Source organism: Urocampus carinirostris, chromosome 1 (assembly GCF_059441175.1).
Source record: "Urocampus carinirostris isolate Australia breed hairy pipefish chromosome 1, RoL_Ucar_1.0, whole genome shotgun sequence".
Lineage (NCBI taxonomy): Eukaryota > Metazoa > Chordata > Actinopteri > Syngnathiformes > Syngnathidae > Urocampus > Urocampus carinirostris.
In genome coordinates this window covers 9282117-9309403 of record NC_142349.1, presented here as the reverse complement: position 1 = coordinate 9309403, position 27287 = coordinate 9282117, and the positions used below count along the sequence as shown (strand labels likewise).

At 40.8% G+C, this 27287-nt stretch overlaps 2 protein-coding genes across 2 annotated transcripts in view; both read left to right on the top strand.

Annotated features, from left to right (window-relative positions):
* Positions 1–658: 658 nt before the first annotated feature.
* znhit1 (zinc finger, HIT-type containing 1) lies at positions 659–2463 on the top strand. Its single transcript, XM_088324068.1, has one exon. The coding sequence runs from the start codon at positions 718–720 to the stop codon at positions 1186–1188; it is 471 nt and encodes a 156-aa protein (XP_088180194.1). The 5' UTR covers positions 659–717; the 3' UTR covers positions 1189–2463.
* Positions 2464–4055: 1592 nt separating this feature from the next.
* gys1 (glycogen synthase 1 (muscle)) overlaps positions 4056–27287 on the top strand; it is a 31146-nt gene continuing 7914 nt past the window's right edge. Inside the window, exons 1-6 of the mRNA XM_088323956.1 lie at positions 4056–4228; positions 12881–12999; positions 13078–13259; positions 17061–17252; positions 19057–19242; positions 24769–24913. Of these exons, the coding sequence (XP_088180082.1) occupies positions 12882–12999; positions 13078–13259; positions 17061–17252; positions 19057–19242; positions 24769–24913 (823 nt within the window). The 5' untranslated portion in view covers positions 4056–4228; position 12881. The remainder of the gene's footprint in view (positions 4229–12880; positions 13000–13077; positions 13260–17060; positions 17253–19056; positions 19243–24768; positions 24914–27287) is intronic.

Here is a 27287-nt window from a genome sequence, read left to right as displayed (position 1 = left end):
CTACTGGTACGACGCACTATTTTAGGAATGCTCTTCTCCCTGAGATTTGATCTAAAACCTCAGTGGAAATGTTTAAATCTAAGTTTAAAACACAATTCTACTCTATAGCATATCAATAGCCTATACTTTATGTTGATAATACTGTATGTGTATAATTTGCCCTAATAGAGGTTAATAGTCTGTAATAACAGTTTGCAATAGTCTTTGATACGTGCAGCCCTTTGAGACTCTTTGTGATAAAGGGCTATACAAATAAACATGACTTGACTTTTTCATGAACATACATTGCACTATTATTATAACTAAGGCCAGTCACGTTGAAATTATTTGATATTTTTTCTGCCTTTTATCCTAAGAGTCAATCTTTTTTTTCTTTACTGAATATTTACCCTGAAGTCCCACGTTTAATCTCGTTGCACGGGTTTCACTACCTCAATGAAAATAGACAATTCAATTCAAATTAACACCCCAACGACCAAATAGCCATTAAAACTATTTGTTAAGATTTTGGCATTTCTTAAGTAACACATCTGTTTACCATTCGGCATGTTTGTTTAATTGTAATATCTGGTATTTTGGAACATGGCAGTGAAATTTTGCACGAAGGTGTTCATGCGGTTTGTCTGATCAAGATTTAAAAAGGTCAAATCTCCACTGCGCAAGACCGGAAGGGAAAACGATACTAATCAAAGCAGCATCCGCAAACAAAATTAAAAGATGGTGCTGGAGAAGAAGAGCTCGGCCCGTGTGGAAGCAGGCCAGCGGAGAGTTCTGGACGACGCCACTCGGCATAGGAGGTTGAGTCGGCAGCTCGAAGCTTTGGAGAAAGACAACTTCCAGGACGACCCTCTGAGTTCGCTCCCCCCGCCCGGTCTGACAGCCCGTCTACCCGCCTTTAGCGAAACGGAGGAGCCCGAGAAGAAGAAGCGGAAGACGCGCGGTGACCACTTCAAGTTGCGCTTCAGGAAAAACTTCACGGCGCTTCTCGAGGAGGAGAACTTAGCGGACAAACCCGAACCCAACTACCTTTCGGCACTCGCGCCTCCCTCGTCGCTGCCTCCACGCCATTTTTGCTGCGTTTGCGGCTTCCCTTCGAATTACACGTGCACGACCTGTGGGGGGCGCTACTGCTGTGTCAAGTGTCTGACTACACACCGAGAAACGAGGTGTCTCAAGTGGACGCTGTGATGGACGCTGCTTCGTATCCATGGGAACTGCTCTTCAAGTGAAGGAACTTGAATGGAAACCTGACTTAGCCATGGGTTTCTAGTTTTTTTTGTCATCCACTGTACTGTCCAAGACGGAATTGCTCAATTCCAGTTCGCCAATCATTTTGAAGCCCTTCAATTCAACTTTTGCTCACGAAAAATATTTTGAAAGGACTTCATGCCCCTCAGCAACATTAAACGACAAAGAGATTCCGTAAAATTTAACACAAGAAAGGGAGCATTCGGCTTTGTAGAAAGGGTACTTCAAATTTTGCTGTTCACTATGTTGTTGAAAGGTTCGAGGACTTTCGAGCATGACATCGTTGTAATCTGCATGAGGCACGATGACATTCTTCACGGGAAATTATATAGTGGAATTGAACATTATGTTGTTTACATACACATTTAATTATTTTGTTAATGACTTGAAGCAAACATGTGTCGTTTTATTTTTTGGGTCAACTATGTGAAAGACAGCGGCTTTCAGAAGACATTTTCAAAATGTTTCTAGTGAGTTAAGTCAAATGATTTACAGCTATCGTGGTTTGATCAATAAATTGGAATTTTGCTGTACACAAATCTTGTAAATGTAGTGATTTAATTTTTATTTCCCTCCACATGCTATACACTGTAATGCTGGGATTTTCGGGTAGAATCCCCAGAATACCTGAGGAGTCTGTGATTGATTCTGGAAATAGCTCACCAGTGACGTGTCGTCACAATACTTGTAGTCTAGGAAATTGTATTTCCAACTGGCATGATGATTCATTGTCATGATCAGTGTCTTTTAAATGCATGATAAAGTCTTCAAAAATGTTGGCTAAAATGTATGTTAATCACTTAGCTCTTGAGTTGAGCAGTTCCATTGAGGTTTTTTTCTCTCTCAATAAAATGCATAAAAAACGAACTGAATATTTTGGGCTTATGAGTAAATAACAAGGCTCTGATGGTTTCCCAAGTGCTATTTCAAAGTGGTTGACTGTCATTTATATACCGAGGGATGGAATATGGCAGGCTATGGCAAAAATGACACATAAGTCAATGGAAAAATACCCCTCTTTTGTCCAGACTGAAACATGCAGGTGATTTGATAAGACTTGTGGAAACCACAGACTTACTCAAGGCCGCCCTCCTGACAGTAGATCAGAACACCACTTAGAACAATGTAGAGACTGTATAACGACAATATGAATGGATACATGGAGACATCAAGTGAATAAAACATTAAGTAAATAAGAAGATACATTCTAATGTATGGATAATCATAAGATTCATTAACTACAACTTAAATATTAAAACATATTTCCAAATTAAAAAATGTTAAAGATATAAATTAAAAAAAACATACATTTGTGACAAATATGCAGATGTATTAGTGGTTGATTAAGTCTATGTTAGTGATGGCTATTTGAAGTCCCATAAAGCAGTGAAGCCATGCAGGGAAATGCTCCATACACACGTAAGGGCTTCAAGAAGATACATTTTCTCGACTGCGCCTTCATGTGGATAGAAAAATGTATTACATGCTTGGTGCATGCAATAAAACTGGGGGTTGTAAAATATGCTCTCATGTAAAAAATAAAGAGTGCATTAAAAGAGTAAGAGAGTGTTACTAATTGTTTGTTACTTTGTGCTTATGTAACGGGTGAAAAGGTGAAATAACGAAGTACAATAAAGTGCTTATTTATTTATAATAAAAATATGCATATATTTTTGGGGGGACCGTGGTGGTTTCTTTTTTGCAGAGGACTTCACTTGCTGTTGAAAAAAACTATTACATGATGCAGATGAAGCAAGGCTGCATAGAAGTGTAAAAGCAAGTTTGTTAAGAATTGAGAGCGCACATTTCTGTGATTTACAGTAATGAAGTGAACTTTCAACTGTGGGAGGCGTTTCTTTGACGCTTTTATTTCGAACCACTCTCAAAGCTGGCGACTTCTTTCCCGTTTTTGGAAGTAGGGTTAAACAGACTCAATCACAAAAAAAACATTTTACTAGGAAAAAAAACGATCCAAAACTGGTAAGCATTTGTCAGAACAGGTCCAAGGGCACCTCAGCTGTCCTTAGGGGTGTCGGTGGTCACCATGTTAGAGACTGGGTTACATATTCATACCTGTCAACCTCCATGGCTCCATGCCCGTACAAACTGTCGTATTTTCCGTGCAAAATACAAAATAATCGTACATCATTTTTTTTCCGGAATTATACATGATGGGAAATCCCCAGGTGGCAGACGCATGCGCACAGTAGCATCAAACCGCTCGCTTCGTTTGCAACGAAAAAAACAATACCGAGATAGAAACTTCCGCAGCGAACTCCTTTGACTTGATTGATTTGCCGTTTCGTGATAGTCGGTGTATACCGGATGGTACCCATCATTGACAAATTTGCGTTTTTTTCGTACAGATTTCCTTGTACGTCGTACTCGTGTTAAAAGGCATAAAAACGTACTTTGTGCGGCAAAACCTTACAGGTTGACAGGTATGTATATTTCTCATTTTGAATAAAAGAATCAATAGATAGATAGTCCTCCATTGTGCAAAAAGTCCATGTATATGTAGGAGGTCACCGAGGAGTGAGATGTTGTTAGAAGCACAAAGTCTCCAGAAGAGCTGACACGGTACAATACTTCTCTTTATCAATAATTTGATAGGAAACATGTAATTTTGGATATTTTAAATCATTCTTTGTCAGCGAGGTTTAAAACGCGAGCATTGACTCCACGGCACCCTACTCCGTAAGGAGACGCCCACTATTAAATTACGTCAGTGGTGGAGGTGGAGTCAATGCAAGCCTGTGTCAGTGAAGGCCATGAATAATGTGTGTTGCGTTCGCGGACCTACCGTTCACAGCGGTGTCATACACAACCCATCCCTGACGTGTGCGTAGAAACGCACGTAGCCAATGTGAGTGGATGACATTTAGCCTAAAAGCTAACGCCCCCTTTTGCCTCTGTTTTCCTCGACTGACTGCGACAGCTGGCAATGTGTGGCCTGACCACTTGAAGTTCAAGCCGAAGGGTGAGTAGACGTCCTTTTTTGACTTTGTAAAAAGGGAAATAGTGAAAAAGTCGTTTTTCGGATGCTGGCGTGCGTCAACTCCGCGGTGTCCTTTGCGTGTTTCGGCTGTCGCGTTGCAATCAGCGAAAGTGGTCACGTTTTCCCCATCAAATGTGCATCGGCACGTCACAACATTTGGCAAGTGCTGAAGTTCCCCATTTCTGCTGTTTCATTTATACAGCGGATATGCAAGAATATTCGAGTTTGGTTATTCTATTCTCTGTGGGCCCTATATCTCTACTAAAACAATTGGACAACAAGTTGACAAGGTCATAATGAGGATGTTGAAGATGTGTTGCTAGAATTGTGGGGTGCGTTCCGAGGAAAAATATAATTAGTTACGAGTTATTTAATTTACAGTGTATTTTAGTAGTCTCCACCCCCGCCCCCTCGATTTTCCTTTTTCACGCATCACCTACCTCTCTGGGTCGTTGGGGCCCCAATTCCTGTGGTGTCTCTTGGGCATGTACAGCCTGGTGTCGCCCATCACTTTACAGGCCATTTTTGGGGATAGGGGTTTGATTTCCCACAACTAACAGCTAATGTAGTATTGAAAAGCCTCCTGATGTGACTCAGATACGACACCTTCATCATTTGGTTGCTGTTTTTTTGATATACCAGACCATAAATCATTTGTATACAAAACCTCTATATCTATCCATCTATCTATCTATCTATCTATCTCTCTATCTCTCTATCTCTCTATCTCTCTATCTCTCTATCTCTGTATTTCTCTATCTATCTCTATCAATCTAGAGAGACGGAGAGACATAAATGCTTTGGATCCTTCTAACAAGTTGTATCAGCTGATTGAATATTGGAGCCTGGCTAAAAGTGGCTCATCATCAAGTCTTTTTGGTGCCTCTTGAACATTACTAAGAGCTAGAGCGGGGACACAACCAAGTTCTGCTAGTACTTTTGTAGAAAATGAACTCAAATTCTAATGAGGAACGTAAATGCTTGGGATCTTTCTAATAAGTCATGTCTGCGTATTGAATATTGTAGCGCTGCCTTAAGTTACTCATTATCGGCTCTCCATTATCTCATGCACATTACAAAGCGGTAGAGATCACTACCCAACAAAGGGAAATTGGAAAAAAAAATTACAATTCAGACTTGCAATTACACTGCTAGGGACTCTTATAACATCCATCCATTCATTATTTGCACCATTTATCCTCAGTCACGGGGAATCTGGATCCAGCTATCTTCAGGCAATGGGCAGGGGACACCCTAATCTGGTTGCCAGCCAGTCGCAGGGCACACAGAGACAGACAACTCACCCGCTCATTCACACCTAGGGACTATTTGCACCGGCCAATTAACTTGACATGCATGTTTTTGGAATTTGGGAGGAAACCCGAGTGCACGGAGGAAACTCACACAAGCACAGGGAGAACATGCAAACTCTCCACGGGAAGGCTGGTAGCTGGATTTGAACCCATGACATTAGAACTGTGCTGCAGACACACTAATCACTCATCTGTCGTGCTGCCTCTCCTATAACATCTAATACCGAAATAAACTGTTGATATATGAATCGTCTTGAGAAAAATTATTGAAAATATGTATAGTACCGGTATATCATTTTTGCAATCTATATTTATTAAGGGTATTTTAAGGTCATTATCCAAATCTTTCCATAAATGAATACCTTTTTTGGGAGGCACAATGACTTTTCAATTGTGTTCATTAAAGGAACATTGTGTATTACTCAGCACCTCTTGGCCATAGTAAAAACTTCATTCATCCATCCAATATATTGACTTCAATAATAAGCAAATATCCGCCTATAGACCTGTGTTTTTTATCTGCTCGTAAGTCGAGAAATTTGTATTTTACATGACGTGAGGCTCACCTAGCGGTAGCTGACATTGTTCGCCACCTTGCTGCTACAGGTAACCCCCAAATACCTTGTGAAGGGCTGGACAAAGATTGAGTGGTTAGTTCTCTTCGGGTTTCATTGTAAATACAGCGACATCTAGTGGTCAAATAGTACACACTGTCCCTTTTAAATTAATGGCATTTCAAAGAAAGCAATTGAACAGGATTTAGTTTAGGGCTGCGATATACAAGTCTTTTAATTATTAATGGACGTCTTTTTTGATTAGTTGTGTAAAATCTCTCAATTCTTGAAAGAGATGCTCTTTAAAATGTTTACAAATTTGTTTCTAATTACACTTTCAAAGAAAAACTTTTGAAACTAGTTATCTGTATTTTTCTGGGGGTTGTATTGATAGTATGTAGGTAACTTTTAATTCAAAATGTATTGAAACACCCCGCGACCCTACTGAGGATAAGCGGTGCAGCAGATGAGATGAGATGAGACGTATTGAAACAATTAATAGGTTACAAAACAAATGTATTTATTTTCCGGTTGATTTATTGTCGTGCTTCCAACATTAGGTTTGACTGATATGTTTGTGTCAATGGAGTCCTTTATACGTTCCTTTTTGATAAAGTGTAGAAATGAAATCTTCACCTTTTAAATATGTAATTCTGCCTCGCACTACCTTATTACTAATGTTCCTTTAAAGACAGCCACCATCTATTTAAAGGTGAGATTGTAAGAGATCATTTTCAAAAAGCGCACTCTATTGAATACTGTTTGCCCTTTTGTATGGCTAACACAACTCCAGCATGTATCCGACATTAGCCAGCCAATTTTTTACTACGCCTAGCATGTCCTAACTTTACATTTGGAATTCCATTAAAATAAATCAAGTTTGTAGTTGATTTACATCTGCGTTTATCTTTTAGTTCTCACTTTGACAATTTAATTCAAATACTTCGGGCAAGTAGGGTGCAAAAATTTGTTATAGTTGCTTCGAGGTAATTTAAGCCTCCCTCTTTTGCGACCCCCCCCGCTTGTTTTCTTCCTGATAAGACCGCAAAAACAATGGTTTCTATTTAGAACGCTTAGAGCAAGGGCCTCACACTCGTATGCAATTCCCAGGATGATAGTTTGAGGCATTCGTCTTAATGTGAAAGTTAAAAGGATCGTGTGAATTATTTTCCCACTAGATGTCGCTGTATTCTGCCGTGTCACCTAAAACGAGTGCTAAAAGCACGACAGAAGAAAACAAAATATGGAGACTCAAAGGGACCAAAACACACCTTATTACTTTTGAAAAGAAAAAAATTGGGAAAAAAACTGAAAAGAGAAAAATGGAAAAGAAAAAGAGAGAAAAATGCATTATTTTCATAATTGTTTCATCTCTCATCTCATTAGCTGCACTGCTTATCCTCAGTAGGGTCGCAGGGGTGCTGGAGCCCATCCCAGCAATCATCGGGCAGTGGGCAGGGGACACCCTGAACTGGTTGCCAGCCAATCGCAGGGCACACAGGGACAGACAACTCGCTCGCTCATTCACACCTAGGGACAATTTGGACCGGCCAATCCACCTGAAATGCATGTCTTTGGAATGTGGGAGGAAACCGGAATGCTTGGAGGAAACCCACGCAAGCACGGGGAGAACATACAAACTCCACACAGTAAGTCCGGTAGCTGGATTTGAACCCACACAGGAGGTTCTAAAGACCTTAGAACTGTGCCGCACACGCGCTAACCACTGCGCCGCCGTGCTGCTCATAATTGTTTTTTATTTCAGATTTTATGTCTTTATTTTCTGTCTTCTTTTTCTCCCTCTCCATTTTTTTTGCCTTATTTTCCTTTACTTTTCTTTTTATTCCCGTTTTCATTCATTTTGCTTCTCTCTCTTGTTACTTCTTCCCTATTTTATTATTCTTTTTTTAAAATACGGTCTTTTTCTGAGAAAAGCTGGGTAAAAAATAGCAGAAAAGATACTTTTTGCTCACTTAGTCTCCGTCGTTAGTGATTTTCCTTAAACTCGTTTTTGGTTGCCTACGCATTGCAGCAATATCTAGTGGACAAATAAGAAACACTGTCTCTTTAGAAACAGCAGAATGTTTTCATCAGCACTGTTTTGGAGAAAATCCCCATTTGGCCCAACCTCACCCATCCTAGCTTCAGCGGCCTCCAATTCAAATGAGTTTGAGACCCCTGGCTTAGAAGTACGGCTGAGGTGGGGGATGGAGCATACCATGCGTCGATGTTTGGAGTTTTGTCTGTATCCAATCTGAGATGGTCAAAGGGCTTCTCCTGGCTGCATTCCCAAGTTGCTCTGTAAAATGCTCTCTCACACTCAAATATGCACACACAGACACAATGGTGGCGCGGTGAACTTAATGTGGGAAAACCGATTGCGCCTGAGCTCTTTTATTTTCCTTTGGTGCGTGTTGGTTCTCCACTTATAGGGCAATACAATGCACATTTGTTCTTCACAAGTAGCATGACAAGCTTTAATTGCAAAAGAATGTTTAAAAACCTTTTTTCCCACTTTTGGTAGAGCTGTTTTTTGGTCATTTGTCTGTGTAGCATGAAAATGACGAAAGTAAGAAAAGGCCAGCTTCAAGTAGTCAAAGCACCAACCCAAACCCGATGAATGACGAAAAAAGAATAGTTTATTCAAGCGCATTTAAAACAATGCACGTACTTCCATGTGCTACAATGCTACATGAATGAGCTGACTAAGGCTGCAAAGTTAATACAAGCCAGGAGATGGCAGCAGAGAGAAACCGTGTTCCAAATGCCTTAAAGCTCCTTTTAAGTTGTTTTGGGCTCAGTCTAGACCTTTCATGGTTTTATGGATTCTTACACTGTAAACATACGCTTTAAATATACAATATTTACACTGTTAACAGTCCATAAAGGCGAAAAAGTAAAACATAACAAACATTAAGATATGTTTTTTTCCCCACATGACAGGGATGGTTTGCAATATTAATCAGAGGTGTTTGGACTAAATTCCGGATATTATTAAAAGGACAGTGTGTACTGTATTATTTAGAGCTTTGCAGTAGTAAAAAAAAATGGCTTCATTCATTGAAAAAAATCCCCACATGCATTTAAAAAAAAAGAGAATTTAGCATTAATTTTACGTAATAGAAACCTCACGTAAAGGGAGTTTACATAACTGACATCTTGCTGCAAAAATGATGAGCAAAAAATGAGATGTAAAATGGTGCATTTTGGTCTTTTTTAGTCCATATAGTTTGTATTCTTCTTTGTGCTTTATAGTACTAGTTTTCTAGTGACATTAAGTGGTCAAATAATACTGTCCCTTTAAGAAAATCTTTTTTGTTCCCTCTTCAGCATTAAATGCATACAAACAAATAGACCTCACTTAAAAAGGCTTTCAAGCAAAAAAAAACCCGACAACAACCAAAGGGTTATTTTTATTGCACTAACATTAAAAGACTAACCAACATTACCTATTAGAATTTGTTTAGCATGTCCCCACGAAAACTAATGTACTTTATATAAATGACAAATGAGTCTATTCATTTTTTTCTTGCGTGCCATTGAACATCACTTGAACAAGACTCTCTTTTGTAAAACGCTACAAGTGCAGGAAAGTCCTTCACACTGTATGCTGAAGCCAGCACATTCATTGTAATACTAAACCTGGTCATATAAGTTGGCCCCACAAATGCAACAAAAGTCAATATGTATTGCAAACAAGCAGGGTCCGGTGGGGAGGAAACCGTTTACTTTTGAGATTGTTGTTGTGGTGGCGCCTTTAGTTGAAATCTTTAGTGATATCGTATCTGTGCAGACCAGGGAGATAAGTTGGTGTTTACATTCTGTTAACATATAATCCGCAAGACAAAAAAAATCTTCCTGATACAGTCAACATTGGATAATGAGTTGATGTTTTAGCAGTAAGTACTAGGGTAGTCTGACTGGTAGTGCCATTGTGCAGCGTTATTCAAACACACAGCCGAGGGCCAACTGTGGCCTGCAAGATGATAGTTTGAGACCCCTGCCTTAATATGAGAGTACAATTTTGGTGCAGCCCGCTACCTCTGTGCTAAATAATTATAATGAATTCAGACGCTCCCTTACTTTCGACCATTTGACTTACGTAAAACGGTAGATACGAAAAAAATTTCGGGATGTCGAAAAATTTCTGGAGATTGCTGTAATTTAGATTTTGTATCGTGTGCACCTTTTTTCCGAGTACAGGACATTACTGTGGTTCTTCTTTTCGCTGCTACCAGCGTGTGGCGCTGTGAGAGGTCACCCAGCATCCACCCCAAAGAAGGAATCCGGCTTCTACTACCTAGTTTGTGTGTAAACATACGAAGTGCACTGTATCGCTAGAGCTTTGACGTATTTATTGTTTAATAACTCGTGCATCCATTCAATGTGGTTGGTGTATATAAGAGGCAAGCCGTTTCTTTTGAAATTAAAGTGGAATAAGAAAGCTTGATGCGTTTGAGAAAATGGTCGGAACGCTTTTTTTTTTGCCACTTTTTGCCACGGAACCTGTTGAAGTGCATCTTCCAAAAGTAAGTTAAACTCAACTTTATTTATATATACAGAGCTTATTATTTAAAGAAATGTTCATTTTTTTAATACAAAACAATACAGGTTACTTATTCAAGCCTTAAACATACTTATACAAACCCTAAATATACAAAATATAGCACAGAAGAAAACTACGAAAAAAATTCAACTCACGGACGATCGTCCAGGACCTATCTCGTTCGTAAGTAGGGCAGCGTCTGTAGTCATCATAGTTAGAGGCAGGGCTCGAAATTTCCACCAAAGGACTCTTTGTTCTCTAGAATGAGCGTTAAGGTAGAAAAAATATTAGCTAGCATAAGGCCTGTCTGTTTGCACTCAGTTTTCAAAGTTTTTGATATTTAGTCTATTGCTTGCTTCTACAAAAATTTCAAACCTCTACTCACCAACTATATTATTTGTTGTATTTTCTATGTGTTTAATCGCTCATTTATCAGGGTTAATGGGGACCAGAACCCCGATGTGCAAAAATTTGCACAGGAGCGGCACAAATTTATTCCCGGCCCCCGCCTCAGGAATAGTCGTCCAGGGGTTATGGAATTCTGGCACAGTTGAGTTCATTTTAGGAGGGCCAAAATGGCGCAGTCCCATTCAAAAGAAATGTGGTCTGTGATTGTGAACCGACTGTAAACAGGCAGCGAGGCTTGATTTGTGTTTAATATTTTTAACATTTTTAAATGAATATTTTTAAACCCGCAATGCATTGAGGCTGTACAGTACTAAGTGCAAAGGAGCAAGGGGGTTATTAACCCTTAAATATATTTTTCCGTCATATTTTCTGAAGAAGAAAAAAGAAGATATTTGGGAACAGCGTAAGGTTTTTTTTTATCAGAGCTTGTGAAAAACCTGATGCGGCCCACACTCGGAACAGAGCCCCAGTGACCCCCTGGAACATTTAATTTGAGACCCTAGCTCTAAACGCTTTGTGCCCAGTGATTGGCCGGCAGCTTTCGTCCAATGTCAGCTGGGATTGGCTCTGGATAAGGATTCACAAGGTTTAGTTGTGTGTCCAATAAACTCTCATTTAATTATGACTGCTATTATAGACTGAATCATAATTTCATAACTAAAGAATGAGATAAGATAAAAAGCTACAAGTTCAATGGGACACACAGTGTTCCGGACGGTCTGCCAATGATTCACTAGGGTATTTAAATTCTTGTTATTGACCCAAGATCGTATGTCACTTGATGTAAACCCTCTAGGGCAAGGCCACTTTTTTCGGTTTTGTTTGAGGCGTCATTATCTCTTGACAAACATTTCCTCTCGAATGCAAAATGGTATGTCACCAATTAGCATATGCAGACTTTCAAAAGCAACTTGGTCAATCCTGATTTGTGCAATTTGTATTCTCTCGCTAAACCTAGCTGGTGCAAGACAATGCAGGAAGTTAGTGGCTTCTCTTGACTGTTTCCTGTGCAACCTGGAGTTTACAGATATTTGCAAAGTGTAAAAAAGAACTGGCATTCGGGGATAACATAAATGCTCCCTTCTATTTCTTACTTAAAAAAAGTCGATGAAGATCACCACAGATGGCCTCACCTGTGCCTATTATGTCTTGGAACTCACAAAAATGTCAATCTTTTTTTTTTTTCAAGAAAATGCGTTGAAAAATTAGCTTTTGTCTGGAGAGCGGGTTTGGTGGTTTTGCTGAATTTTGTCTTAAAATATTTGCAGTGGCGCTCTCAAAAAAACAAAAAAAATTGCTATTATGGCAACTTAGGTTAAAAAGATTCCCCGAGACCTGGCCTAGACCATTACCAGTAAAAATATTGCTCACATGATGTCAATACAAAGATTATTCTTTCGCAATACCACTAGTACTCTTTAAATACAGTACATCCTTTTTAGTGAAAGGATAATTATATGACCCGCACATAATTAATCTTCTTTTTGAGTATTATTATCATTATTATTAATACTTCGTCTATTTTTTCTAGTTATTAAAAATGACTTTTATTTAAAAATTAGCAAATTATGTATCAGTCAATCCCTTTAGAATTTGTATTTAGTAAGGGTACTTTTACATTTACATAAATAACTGTTTATAAGCTTTAAATTTTGAAAATTGCTTTGTACTCCTATGCGATTTTTTAAAAGTTGTTTACCTATTGTAGACATCAGTTTCATGTGACTCTTAATGAGGGTTTGAAATTGGTTGCTTAATTTTCAAATTTTCATACTGCACTCAAATGAATTTGAGCGATGTGTTTTTTCCCCAGTATGCCGCTGGCTCGCAGCTTGTCTGTCACATCCCTCCCTGGGCTGGAGGAGTGGGACGAGGATTTTGACTTGGAGGATGCTGTCCTCTTTGAAATCGCTTGGGAGGTCGCTAATAAAGGTAAGTGGTCTTCAGGAGGAGCGTACAGACAGAAACATGTTAGTTGACCTTCTTTGTTTTGCTTGGGAATACGTCTAGTTGGAGGCATCTACACGGTCATCCAGACCAAAGCCCGTCTGACTTCTGAGGAATGGGGCGAGAACTACTTCCTTGTGGGCCCTTACGTGGAGAGCAACGTGCGAACGCAGGTGGAGCTCATAGAGCCCACCAACCCCGCTCTTAAGAGGACCATTGACAAGATGAATGCCAGTGGGTGTAAGGTAAAGTATCACTGCCACACAAGCACAACACCAGGAGTAATATCGGGCTTAAAAAAAAATCCAGCATGACCCAGGCCTGTGGGTATTAAAGGATGACTCAGCCCAAACCCAACAAATAACAGGACAAAGTCTAAAGAAAACCCCAAATTTTATATTTTACTTGTGAGGACTTGGAAGAAGCGGAGGTGATATATGATAACAAATTAAAGCATGTCTTTTGTAACAAAATCCAAGTTAAACAAGACTGTTTATTTCATAATTCTCGGATTCCTTAACCACCTGGGTCATTGGAGCACCATTGAGGACGTAAATCTGGACAGCTCTCTCTCCTGCTGATGGTTCCTTGCCTGATTTTGTGTTGTGGCAACGTTTGCGCCATTCCTTAATGGTTCTTTTTTGTCCTCTCCTCCTCCCCCCATGGACTGTGCCCTTGAGAATGATCTTGGCCAGTCCTGATGAACATGTGATGTGACCATACCCCTACAATTTTTGTCTGCACACAGTTGACAACCGTTCCTCGCAGAGTCCAATGTGCCCTTTGATTGTGTAGCACAGTTTCTTTTGTCACATGGGCTATGTAGCTAATGCCTAGAAGATTCCTTTAGCATTGCATCTCCACACCCAGGATTTTTCTTTCCAGCTTTGCTGTGAAAGTCCATGTCTCACAAGTGTAAAGGAAGGGACCTGCGCTGGCATGGGTCTGATCTTTGATTTCACTGCTATGTTCTTGCCCCTCCAGGTGGGTTTAAGTCTGGCAAGTCTGGCTGTGGTTTGAGCGATCCAGGCCATGATTTCTGGTTCTGACCCCTCTTCTAATATGACTGCTCCAAGATGTTTAAATGTACATCTTCTTTATTTCTGTTTCTGTGGAGGTTACATTAACCAACAATTTTCCATCATTGACGGATTTTTTAAACAGTTGACGGGAAAATATTAACGCTGTAATGATTGACATATTCTGGGTCGGGTTTAGGTTAAAGATCTTACCTTTGCATAACACACACACATGCGGGAATTGGAACCTGTCCCATTCTCGCTTCCAAAGTCTCATGACATTCCCTCAGAAAGGTTAGAGGTTGTATGAGATTCTCTTCTCTCCAACACGACCTTTAAACACGGGCTTTGTGCTTTGTAGCTATGACTGACTGGTGGTTGCCTTTTAACGCGTTATTTTTAAATGAGCCTGAATGGAACCACCGAGCAGATTGCTTTGACTGCCAAGACAAAATAAGAGCCCTATCACACTGTTTGAGTTTCACTTCTGTGTAACACAACAGTGTGTAAACAAAGAAAGCCCTCTTATGACCAGTGACTTGCAGTCGGAGGATGCATGAGAGGCTCTGCCTATCCTGTCATCATGGAAATATAAAACGACAAATCTATTAAATGGTTATATTAAATTTTCTTTCTCATTCTCATCCGTTCTTCTGTTTTTATTTTTCAAAAGGTGAATTTTCATATTCAATTATAAACATTATTAATACAATTAGGATGTAACATTACTGTGCTAAGTGTCTGTGGATCCAGAGTGAGACATGCAATTATTTTGCTTCATGAAAAAGGCAGATAGCGACACAAAATGTTCTTGTATTGCGCTAAGCTTAGCCCCAAATAAGCAAATTAGTAATAGTATTGGCGAGTTAACAGCAAGCCATCCACAAATTTCTTTCTTGTTGCACAAACTTTATTTCATAATGTAGGATTATCCGTCTATTGATGCCTTTATTCAAAAGGAGCAGAGCATCGATAACATGAGAAAAAAACTTTTTTATACTTAAGTTTTTATATTGCTTTCTTCTTGCTCTGCCATTCAAATGATGAATAAGATGTAGGTTCGTTTATTTTTAGATCTGTGCCTCACCAGACGTTGAACCTTGCCGCACGTCACTGCCTTTGTCTATGCAAAAATATACAAGAAAAATAACACGATGATAAACAAGAACTATATGTGACTTTTAAGAGTTTACAGCGGACAAACGAGCGAACTAATGTCCACCATATGTTTTAGAGGCGTGCGACGAAGATGCAGAGCAAAACAATTTAAGATTGCAAGATAGGGCGAGGTTTCCTCTAAACTTAATCCATCCGGATACTAGTAAGTGCTGAGCTACAAAAAAATGTGTCACAAACCAGGAACGGAGACGGGACCCAATAGCGTTCGTTTTACTCAGTTTTTATTAAGAAAGAGAGCAGTGCTTGCATCCACGATCCGATGACAGTCTGTCACGGGTAGCTGAAAAGAAAAGAGGTCGGCAACTGGTATCAAGCAGGAAACAGGGCAAAAGAGGTCGATGGCCGGGACAGAGGAGCAAAAGCAGAAATGGGTCCAGAAAAAGGTCGGCAACAGGTATTAGGCAGGAAAACAGGGCAGGATAATGTCGGAGAGTACAAAAGCTTGCGTAGCTGAGAGCATAGGTTCGCAGACGGTCTAACGGGTTCCTTTCGAAAGACGGGAGTTTAAAAAGAGTCCAACAGCCAATCAAGTCCCGCGGCTGTTGGCGCCAACGGTGCAGCCGCAGGTGCCCCAAATCAGTAATGATGACAAATCATGACAAAATGCCAAATGTTTTTATAGTTCAGAAGTTTTTATCCTTCCGGGGAGATAATTTAGTTAATTTATTTATTGTTTTTCAGGTGACAGTAACAGTATGCATTTTTTAAGTTCCTTTTTTGCTTTGAAGACTTTCTTTTAAATAAACACAATGCATGTATCACAGTATACACATTAGATTATGGTACACTGCAAACATGTGAGTAAACTCGAGTACAACTGTAAAATAAGGAAAAGACGTTATTTTTTCAAGAAAAATGTTATCATTCTGTTGGTAATTTTTTTCATTACAAGTTAATTTTGTGTCATTTTTGGAATTAGTCCAAGTTTTTATGAGGCAGGTCGAATATAAGATCAGACTTTAATCCTGGACTGCTTTCTCCTACTGACCCAGGAGTTTGTATCACAACATTAGCACTCGGCTAACGTCCGAGAAGAAAATTACCTCTTCTGAAGTAAGAAATGGGCTATGTTTATTAACTTCAATTCATAATCATACAAGTGACATGCCCCAAAACAAGCTGTTTTCAACCAGTTTTTTGTCTCACTATGCATTGTAATAACATGTATGTTCAAAATTACAATATAGGCAGGTCAAAAACATGTCTTTTACACAATTAGCAGGAGTTTTAAGATGTAGAATAGAGTAAAAAATGAGACCTTTAAATTGTATCAAAAAAACATAAATTAATTGTAAATGTATAGTAAATATAAAGCACCAGTGTGTAATATTTGACCACGAGATGGCACTCTATTGTCAATTACAAACAAAAAGCAGTGCCAAGAGCACAGCGTAGCAGCAAGATGCCAGACAAACATGGCGGCGACCTCTGGGTAGGTATTCCACTCTGTCAATGAAATACTAATTTCTCAACCTATAGTTTTTTGTACAAAATATCATTGGTATGATAGTTCATGTAACTTTGCCTAGTGTTAATTTTTTTTATACTGAAAGGTTTTTTGGTGCCACTAAAATTAATACACTGTCTAAAGTTTGACTGATGCTATATATTTGTTTAAAAGCAGAAGATGTAATTATTATGTTCACTCATTGCAAAACTGCTGCTGATTGTCAAGTGAGTTCAAATGATTGTTCTTCATGCAGCTCGCAATTTGATACTTTCAAAACCAAAGTCCGGTCTGTTCATTCATATCCAAAGACAGAAAAATATAGGTTTTACAAACTCTATCACAAAACAGATTTCACCATGAATAAATGTACCACTTGATTTCCATTTACCTTTTTGCAGATCTACTTTGGTCGCTGGCTGATCGAAGGTAGCCCCTACGTGGTGCTCATCGATGTGGGTTTCACCGCTTGGTCTCTGGACACGTGGAAGACGGAACTGTGGGATCTCTGCGACATCGGTGTTCCGTGGTTTGACCGTGAGGCCAACGATGCCGTGCTCTTTGGCTTCTTGACCGCTTGGCTCCTGGGAGAGGTCAGGCTTCAAAACTGTGAACCGAAGTTGTCAAAAGAATACAGTGATACCTCTTCATCGGAGCTTTATCCCTTTCAGGATAATGCTCATAGCTCAAATTGCGAGTGACTTTTCACAAAATGAAGTATAAATAAACCCTTTGACCCATTCCCAACCCCCCAAAAGGATCAAAGTGAACCCAAGCTATATAACACACCTTACTGATCACTAAAAACACATTGAAATAGTAATTAAACAATAAAAATAGTTATAAGGTAAATAAGAAATTAACAGAATGCAAGTTTATTATGAGGGAGTCGCTGCAGTGTAGTGCAGAAGTGAGGGGGGGATTTTAGGAGTAATGACGCTGCATGACTTTAGATGAGGCGCAAGAACATACTGTGCACTTAAAGGAGGTGTATGTAATTTCATAATATTCTACTTGCTTATGTCATCTTCTGGCTGTAATAACAATTGCAGCTCCTTTTTGTTGCGCATGTAAGTATGTGAAATTCTTAGATGCACTCGAATAAACTCTTCCTTTCTCATCTTTTTTTTATGTTTGGGTTTGCATTTGGACTGTAATTGAAACAGTCCCTTTTCTTTCTTCCATTATTTTCATCTTACAATTAAAGAAAACCCTGCACGTGATATCATTCTGTCAGCACTAACCCCCCTGCCTTCTTCCCTTCAGCGCAATGATAAATGTAAGATAAAAGCAGATAAATGTGGCTGAAAAAAAGTACATAACTGCGCTTTGAACTCCGTTGGGCATTGTTAATCCATACTTAATGAAGAAAGGAAATATATTATTTCAAACTTTTTAAGGACACCTTAAGCCAGGGGTGTCAAACTCATTTGAACTCGAGGGCCACACGATAGAACAAATATTCTGTCGGGGGCCGGACTAGTAGATTAAAGAGAAAGAAAAAAATAAGAGACACAGAGAGTGAAAAAGACAGAGACACTGGGAGAAAAGGGAAGGAAGAAAGAGGGAAAGAAAGAAAGAGAAAGAGAGAAAGAAAGAAAGAAAGAGAAAGAGAGAGAAAGAGAGAAAGAGAGGGAAAGAAAGAAAAAGAGAAAGAAAGAAAGAGAGAGAAAGAAAGAAAGAAATAGAGAAAGAGAGAAAGAGAGAGAGAGAGAAAGAAGGAGAGAGAGGGAAAGAAAGAGAGATAAAGAAAGAGAAAGAGAGAGAAAGAAAGAGAAAGAGAGAGAGAGAGATACAAGTACAGTGTCTTTGTTCGAGGCACCTGGCTTTGGCAACATCACGTTGACCTATTTCAACCTGCAGCTTGTTTTTCTCTTGCGCTTCTCTGAGTGTCGTCTCGCGGGCCGGACTCAATCCCTTAGCGGGCCTGATCTGGCCCGCGGGCCGCCTCTTTGACACCTGTGCCTTAAGCCATGCACGCCAACTTTGAAATTAAAGAGACTGTAACTGCTCAGTTTCAATATTCTGCATAGAAATAAACACACCACAGCGGATGAAAACACAAAAGTGAGGTTTTGGATTTAATTCATACTTTGGGGGGGCAACTCTCTTCAGCCTCCGGTAGCACAATACCTTTTTGAATTGCTAGATATTCTACGGCGTTTGCATTCATGAGAACTTCCGCTTACAATGCATTGCATCCTCTTTCACGCAAGCAGGATATGATTGCAATTAAACAAGAGACGCTTAAAAGTCACAGGAGATCACATTTAGTCACAAGTATCATTTAGTTTGAAATGTGAACAATCTCACGTACATATCGAATTTCACCCAAAAATCGCCAAATGCTCGTAAAAATGCACTAAGCGATTTTTTTTTTGGTCCTGTTTTCTACAGTATGCGGCACAGTGCGAGGAGACGCCTCACGTGGTAGCCCATTTCCACGAGTGGCTGGCCGGCCTGGGCTTAGTGTTGTGTCGACATAGGCAATTACCTATAGCAACCATCTTTACCACACACGCCACGCTCCTAGGACGCTACTTGTGCGCTGGAAACGTTGACTTCTACAACAAACTCTCTGAGGTTTGTGTTTGGAAATTGATGTTTGGATGTCACAGGAGCAGATTTGTTGCATTTTGACAAAAACTACAAAAAAGGCTTCACCAACCTTTTTGAACCTCAAAGCTACCTCTAGATATTAACTAGTGTGAAAACCTAGTCGTTTAATTACTTCCATTTTTAAAATGAATTTTTTGCTCTATCATAATTACTATTTTTTTAGTGTTTGGGTAGAGAAGTTGACCAAGTCAACCAGAAAATGGCAAGTGCAAATTATATTATACACCAGAGAAAAATTATACGATAATTCTAAATATATTTTAGTAACAGATTTGCCTGTTTATGTGAAAACATTGTTATCAGAATGCACATTATAACATAACCGCTTCACAATGTATCAAATAGAAATTCTGACACATTACAGCCTTGTGTTGCTGCAAAGCAAAACTGCACTCTCCTTGATGTCATATAATCAGACAGAGTTCAGGAAATTTAAACATTAATCCAGTCTGAAAATTATTGATAAGAGATTTGCTGGGGTATCCCTTGTGAATAGGTGATTACCGGTGAATTGATCTGCTTATTCGATTTTGAAGCAAAAATAAAATATTGTCAAATAAAAAGGCAGTTGTAAAGACATTTTGGCTAAAACAGAGCAGTTTTGATGATTTCTTTCAACAATCAAGAAAAATATTAATTGAAAAAAAATTACAAATCAGTTATCACCATCTTTTATATATTTTTTATATTGTTTTAAAGACAAAGACCCATCATTTATTGTAGTAATTTTATGAAAGTTTGGGCTCTCATGTTGCCACCAAATTTCAAGCCTTCAACACAGGATGCAAATTTTTAAATCAGTTTGTGTGGAATATATACTTTAAAATTCTAACTACTAGACCAGGGGTCGGGAACTTATGGCTCACGAGTACATCTGGCTTGGAGATAAACAGGACTCGAGCAATTAACACTTGTACAGCAATTTACAACACCGATTTCGGCACTTGCGAAGCTGGGACAACACAGAGTCTAGTCTTGATTTCGGTCCAGTATACACAGTGTACAGTTTCAACTATGGTTTACACTCACAGTGTTACACCAACAGACCCCACTCTTTCTGTACATACTGTGGAGACACTTTATGATGAAAACCCACTGCAAAACACCCCAAAACTCCAGCAAAGCACCCCAAGCAATTTGATTGGATGAGAGGTACGAATGGGCAGAGCTATGCTTGGGGTTGTCCATCGATTCGATGATGACCATCTTCTTTTAATTGTGAGTCTGCTGATGTTTGAAGAGTCCGATCCTGGATCCACAGATGCGGTTACAGACAGAGCATGTGAAGGGGGTGCTGGGGGGAGCAGGGGTGGCCTGGCGAGCATGTCTCTTTGCACGCTTTGCTGCACGGTGTTGCATGCGCTGTTCCTCCATGTAATCCACTCCATGTGAACAGTGGGAGCGCCAGAGGTCTCGGCAGGAAGCAAGTTCCTACAGTGAGGAGGGGTTTATCCGACATCTCTTCAGGATGTTCTTCATTTGGTCTTTGAACCGCTTCTTCTGCCCACCAGCACTGCGTTGGCCTAGATGTAACTGACCATAGAGGATACGGCGTGGCAGTCTGTGGCTGGGCATTCGAACAACATGCCCCAGCCACCTAAGTTGGCGTTGGGCCATAATGGATTCCATGCTGCAGCTGCCTGCCCTCTCCAACACCTCTGTGTGCGGCACTCTGTCCCTCCATGTGATGCCAAGGATCTTCTGAAGACATCTTACATGGAAGGTCTCGAGGCTCTTCAGATGGCGGCTGTAGATAGTCCATGCCTCACATCCATACAGTAATGTCGTGATGCATACAGCTCTGTAGACCAGCATTTTGGTGTGGAGTCTAAGGTTGTTGTTTTGAAAGACCCTTATCCTTAGTCGACCGAAAGATGCTGATGCTTGCTTGAGACGGCTCTGGATCTCATCATCCAATGAGCAGGTGTCAGACACTATGCTCCCCAGATATTTAAAGGTGGACACCATGAGCAGGTGTTGCCCTGCTGCTGTGAGGGTTATTGGGTTTGGTAAGAGGTCAGCACTGGACTGACAGAGTACCTCTGTCTTCTGGGTGTTGATCGTCAGTCCCATTCTGGTGTATGCAGTTACAGCTGCCGAGAGAATGTTTTGCAGAGCCTCCGGTGTATGGGCAACCAGGGCACAGTCATCAGCATACTGTAGCTCAATGATGGTCTCTGAAGTCAGTTTGGTAGTTGCCTGTAGCCTCCTGATGTTAAACAGGTTACCATCAGCCCTGAAGTTGATGGTAACTCCAGCCTGCTCCTCCATCCTTCTACGTAGCAGTGTTGTAACACAGACGAGGAAGATGTTGAAGAGAACTGGAGCCAGCACACAGCCTTGCCTCACTCCAGTTTCGACGCCAAAGGGCTCTGAGCTGTGTCTTCCAACTACCACTCTGGCCGTCATCCCTGAATGGAACTGTGCAAGAATGGTGAGAAACTTGGGTGGACACCCAAATCTCTTCAGGACTTGCCACAGTAGGTCCCTGTTCACTGTGTCAAATGCCTTTGAAAGATCGACAAAGGCGATGAACAAGTCCTTGTGCTGCTCCCGGCATTTCTCTTGGAGCTGACGTGTCACAAAGACCATGTCGACTGTTCCTCTGTCCTGTCGAAAACCACACTGTGACTCTGGGATGACGCGTTCCGATATTTTAGAGATGAGTCTGCGGAGCATGACCTTGGCAAGGACCTTTCCAGCAGTGGCCAACAAAGAGATACCCCTACTGTTGGAGCAGATGGATTTATCTCCTTTATTCTTAAAGATGATCACAATGTTCGCATCTTTCCACAGTTGCGGGACACACTCTCGTCTCCACACCTCTGAAATATATTGAAACAGTGTCCGTGTACAGAGGTAGCCTCCTACCTTGAGAAGTTCAGCTGGGATGTTGTCAGGTCCAGGGGATTTATTGTTTTTCAGGGTTTTGACTGCATGCAGGATTTCATTGAAAGTTGGCGGGAGGTCGAGGTCTGGCAATGTAGGATGTTCAGGGAGTTCTGAAAGGACAGTTGGGTCCACTGGGGTGGGCTGGTTGAGCAGGGTGTTGAAATGCTCAGCCCACCGCTCCACTATCATAGCCTGATCCTTGATTAGAGATGTTCCATCAGCAGATCTAACAGGTGCCAGTGAGCAGTGTCTGGGGCCATAGATGGTTTTTACTGCATCATAGAAACTGTGCATATCGCTTCTATCAGCGTGAGACTGGATTTCATTGGCTTTTGAGATCCACCACTCATTTTGCAGTTTTCTGAGCGTTCTCTGGGCCTCGGAACGAAGGGCTTGCCATAGCTTTTTATGGAATTGAGATTGTGGGTTGTTCAGGGTGGCTCTGTGTGCCTTGTGCATTCTGTCCAGGAGGGTTGAGATCTCTCCGGCATTCTGGTCAAACCAGTCCTGGTGTTTTTTAGTTTTAAAACCAACGGTTTGGGCTGCAGTGTCAAAGAGGGTGGTAGATATATAGGTCCACTTCTCATCCATCCCAGCCTCTGACATGACCAGCTGCTCAATGTTTGCCAGCCTCTCTGCTAGAGAGCAACGGAAGTTGTCAAGGGTGTCGCTACTGGAGAGTTTGGCACAGTTGAGTGTCTTCCTCTTTGAACCACCCTGACGTGCTAGGGGCCGGACATGCATTCTGACCTTTGTCAGAATCATGCGGTGGTCGGTCCAACAGTCTGCCCCACGCATAGCTCTTGTAATGAGCACGTCCTTCAGGTCAGCCCTCCTCACGATCGCGTAGTCGATCAGATGCCAGTGTTTGGACCTGGGATGCATCCAGGATGCCTTATATTTATTCTTTTGTTGGAAGATGGTGTTTGTGATGGTAAGGTTATGTTCCGCGCACAGACTAAGAAGTCTCATGCCATTGGAATTAACTTTTCCAATGCCATGGGCACCTATCACACAATCTCAGTTTTGCAAGTTCTTTCCGACTCTTGCATTGAAATCACCAAGCAGCATGATTTTGTCATTCCTCGGGATGTGACTGAGGATGTCATCGAGTTCCTGGTAGAAGCGATCCTTCTCTTCATCATTCGATGGCAGTGTTGGTGCATAGGCACTAACTAATGTGACATGTCTGCATTTTGCAAGTGGGATGCGAAGAGTCATTAGTCTTTCACTGACACCCACTGGTGACTCTGTGAGCTTCAGCAGTAGGGTGTTCTTAATTGCAAAACCAACTCCGTGAAGATGGTGTCCGCCCATGGGGTATCCCTTCCAAAAGAATGTATAACCCTCCCCCTCTTCATTGAGTGAGCCTTCCTCAAGGAGTCTGGTCTCGCTGAGCGCTGCCACATCCACATTATATCGCTTCAGCTCGTTGGCAATGAGTGCTGTTCTGCGCTGTGGTCTGTCCAGACTGGTATCCAGGAGTGTCCTTATGTTCCATGCTGCAATTCTAAATGCTATTGTTTTTCGACCGCATAGTGGAATGTCCCGACAGGCGCGGTTTCCTGTCCGGGTACTGTGCTGAGTGGGCAATCTTTAGGCCACCTTTTCTAGGCCTTTCCCCAATTGGGGTGAGCAGTGCGGCCACTAAATAGTGCTGCTCAGACGCACAGGGGTCTGCCGGAAACAGCTGCCACTCAATCCCAGGCTACAGAATTTAGTAACACAGAGAATCAACGTTAAGACAAAAAAAGGGGGTGAGGGGGGGTGCCTGAGATTAAGGGAATTTTCGACCACTGAAAGTCTGGAAGTTACTAGCACAAAAAGGAAGTTTCTCGCTATAATGCTAGTCGATTTGGGGAGATTTCCTTGTACAGAAAAGAACTGCTCATTCCCAAGAACCAGCAAACATAGAGTTAAATTTGAAGCCGTCACCTTACTTGTTGTTGTGGAGAGATTTGGTCTCATACTCCGGATGGTCGCAACGTATGGTCCACGTGCTGATTGATGTCAGGGCCGCAGTGCACGTCGTGTGAAACGAACCAGCCAGGCAGGAGAATAGAGAGCGGCTATCGCTCAGGAAATTATTTTTATATGGACTAGTGATGCTCGGCTGGATCATGCCTCTTTGGGCGTGGTCTCAGATATCTGATATCACAAGTACCAGATGACAGTGTTTGAAATTGCTAAACTTGTTAGAAAGCCAAAGAAGTGAGATCTTTGCGTAATGTTCTGTACTTGAGAATGCCCCTCCAAATGACATAATTACGTACGGTGAGAACATTATTTTATCAATACATAGCCTCGGATGTTTTATTTAGATTCAAAACTTCATGTTATCAGATTCCATTAAGGTACATGGCGAATTAGTACGTCCCGGAACTGTCCAAAAGGGGGCTCAGTCGTTCCATCCGTTCCAAAGTTCTGAGTTATTTGAACTGGGCAACTGTAACTGCTGAGTTTATGTTTGTGGAAAAGAAAGAAAAAAATAGCATGGGGGAAAGAGGTGTGGAATAGTCATTTTTGTGCTGGGCTTAGTTGCTCTACAGACAATAAATGAAAAAAACAACAACTTTTTTTCTTACTTGTTGGCTTCAGTTCAACGTCGACAAGGAAGCTGGTGACCGACAGATCTACCACCGTTACTGTTTGGAGCGGGCGGCTGCTCACTGTGCGCACGTCTTTACCACCGTGTCCCAGATCACTTCCATCGAGGCCGAAAACTTGCTCAAAAGAAAACCAGGTTTGTGAGGCCTGACTCACCTGTCACTCAGGTACAGAGTTGGACATGTTACTGAAAAAAAATAATCATCTACTGTTACTAGTTACTTAATTTACAAAGGAATTGCATTACCCCGAGACTACTCACACCAAGAAGTAGCCAGTTACTCTGAAAGTAACTAGTTACAAATGACCGTAAATACTCGCATCGAAGCAGACCCCTTAAAACTGATCAATAGTAACAATATAACAAAATGGATTTTAAAATACGCGTACACCAACCTGTGGTGAGGCATGCATGTTTCCTGGCTTGTGCAATCTCGAGCGCTTGCAGACCAAGAGTTGAGACACGACTTGACCATTTAGTCTTCAAACAACTCGAATATTTCCTTCTCGGTTTCTGGGTAGTTTTAATAACGGTTTCTTTTTTTGTTGTAAAAATAATCTTACAATTTAATAGACCAAGATTCATATCTCTTTATCGTAAATTGTGTACTGACGTTTGCCCCATTGATATCATAGTTCGTTTATAAGCCACGCCCCCTCCCCACAAGCTGCTTACCATTCGCTACTCGTGACAACTAAATCTGTGCATATAAGCTGATTCCCTTATTTCAGTATTTTTTTTATAGTTGTAAATACGACATAGATGTGAGTATCTACGGTTGGAAGAATATCAGAATATCAGTAGGGAGAAATGATGTGTATGTTAGTGCATGAATGTAGAAGAAACGTTGTGTCGGTCTTTTGAAAAGTAACGGAGTAACGCACCGTGTTGTAACGGCATTAGAGTTACAACATTTTATCAATAACGCATTACAGTACACTTTATAGAGAAAAGTAATCGCATTCCTTTGTAACCTATTACTCGCAATACTGTTCAGGTGAACTTCAGACCGCACACTTCAAGTGGTGTGAGATCAAATTACTCTGCTTCTTTTTCTAAGGCACTTAAGGCAGGTTGCAAGGAATATTCTGTGTTTTTTTTCCAATAAGGCTGTGTCACCGAAAAGTTTGCTTAGATAAGAGGTGCACACTTATGGATGTACTATTGAATATACTTGGATTTTGAGTGGGGTTTATCTGCTTGTATTATTTAAGGCCCTGTCATTATTGCTTGAATGTTTTCCAGACTAAAAAAACAAAAACAAAAGGTATTTATCATCAAATGATATGTCAATTTCTCCAAGAACATTTCAAAGCGTTCTGTAGCTCCTTTATAGTCAAGGAATGGCAGAGAAGCAGAAAAATATGTTTCTCTTCCACTTTTCTACTTTAAATGAGAAGCCAAATATGCTTGCTTCAAGTGGGGTTTTCAGTGGACACAGAAAAGATGATTGATGATTGTGTAGTAGACATTTGGTTTGAGATTAGGGATTACTAAAAAATTGAATATATAGGAGGACTTAAGTAGTGATTGGTACAGTCAATATGGAGAATAGATGTTGAACTGCTTGGAAATGTGAATTATGTTGTGTTTCTGCTTTTTTTGTATCTACAGGACCGTCTCAGAAGTTAGGGTTGGAGTTAGTTCTTTATATTATGGTCATTTTACAATTAGGAACTAGAATTGAGATCATAGCAAGAATATTGTGTTAGAATTTAACGACATTTAATTATAAGTACCAGCTCGGGGGGTAGAGCGCCCGCCTCGAGACTCGGAGGTTGCTGGTTCAAGCCTCTGCCGGGTCATACCTGAGACCCCTGCTTGGCGCTAGGCATTAAGGGTTGTTTGGTCACCTAATGACTCCCAACGAGATGTTGCAAAACATCAGTTGGGCTGAGTGAGGGGGCTGGGAATCCCCTCCTCTGTATCAATCTCCCAGAAACAGTCAAAAATGTGAATGTGTTGTTGAATCTAGCCAATACTGTTGTATATGGCTCCGATGTTTATATAATATATATATCATTATAAGCAAGGCACGGCAGTGGTTAACGTGTGTGTGGCACAGTTCTGAGGTCATGAAATCGAACCCCCTGTGTGGAGTTTGCATGTTCTCCCCGTGCTTGCGTGGGTTTCTTCCGGGCACTCCGGTTTCCTCCCACATTCCAAAGACATGCATGTTAGGTGAATTGGCCAGTCCAAATTGTCCCTAGGTGTGAATGAGCGAGCGAATTGTCTGTCCCTGTTTGCCCTGCGGTGTCCCCTGCCCACTGCCCGAAGATAGCTGGGATGGGCTCCAGCACCCTCGCGACCCTACTGAGGATAAGCGGTTCAGATAATGGATGGATGGATGGATGGATATAATTATAAGTCAATTTTAGGAAAGAAATTTTACTCACTATCTTTATTGGCATCTGACGATTCAAGAGATGCGTTTAAGAAATACTGTATTTTATGGGCTATAAAATGCACCAGATTATAAGGCGTACTATCAAAAATAGATTCATGTGAA

Excerpts from the sequence above, each read along its gene's own strand:
- znhit1 (XM_088324068.1), top strand. The coding sequence starts at position 718 with ATGGTGCTGGAGAAGAAGAGCTCGGCCCGTGTGGAAGCAGGCCAGCGG.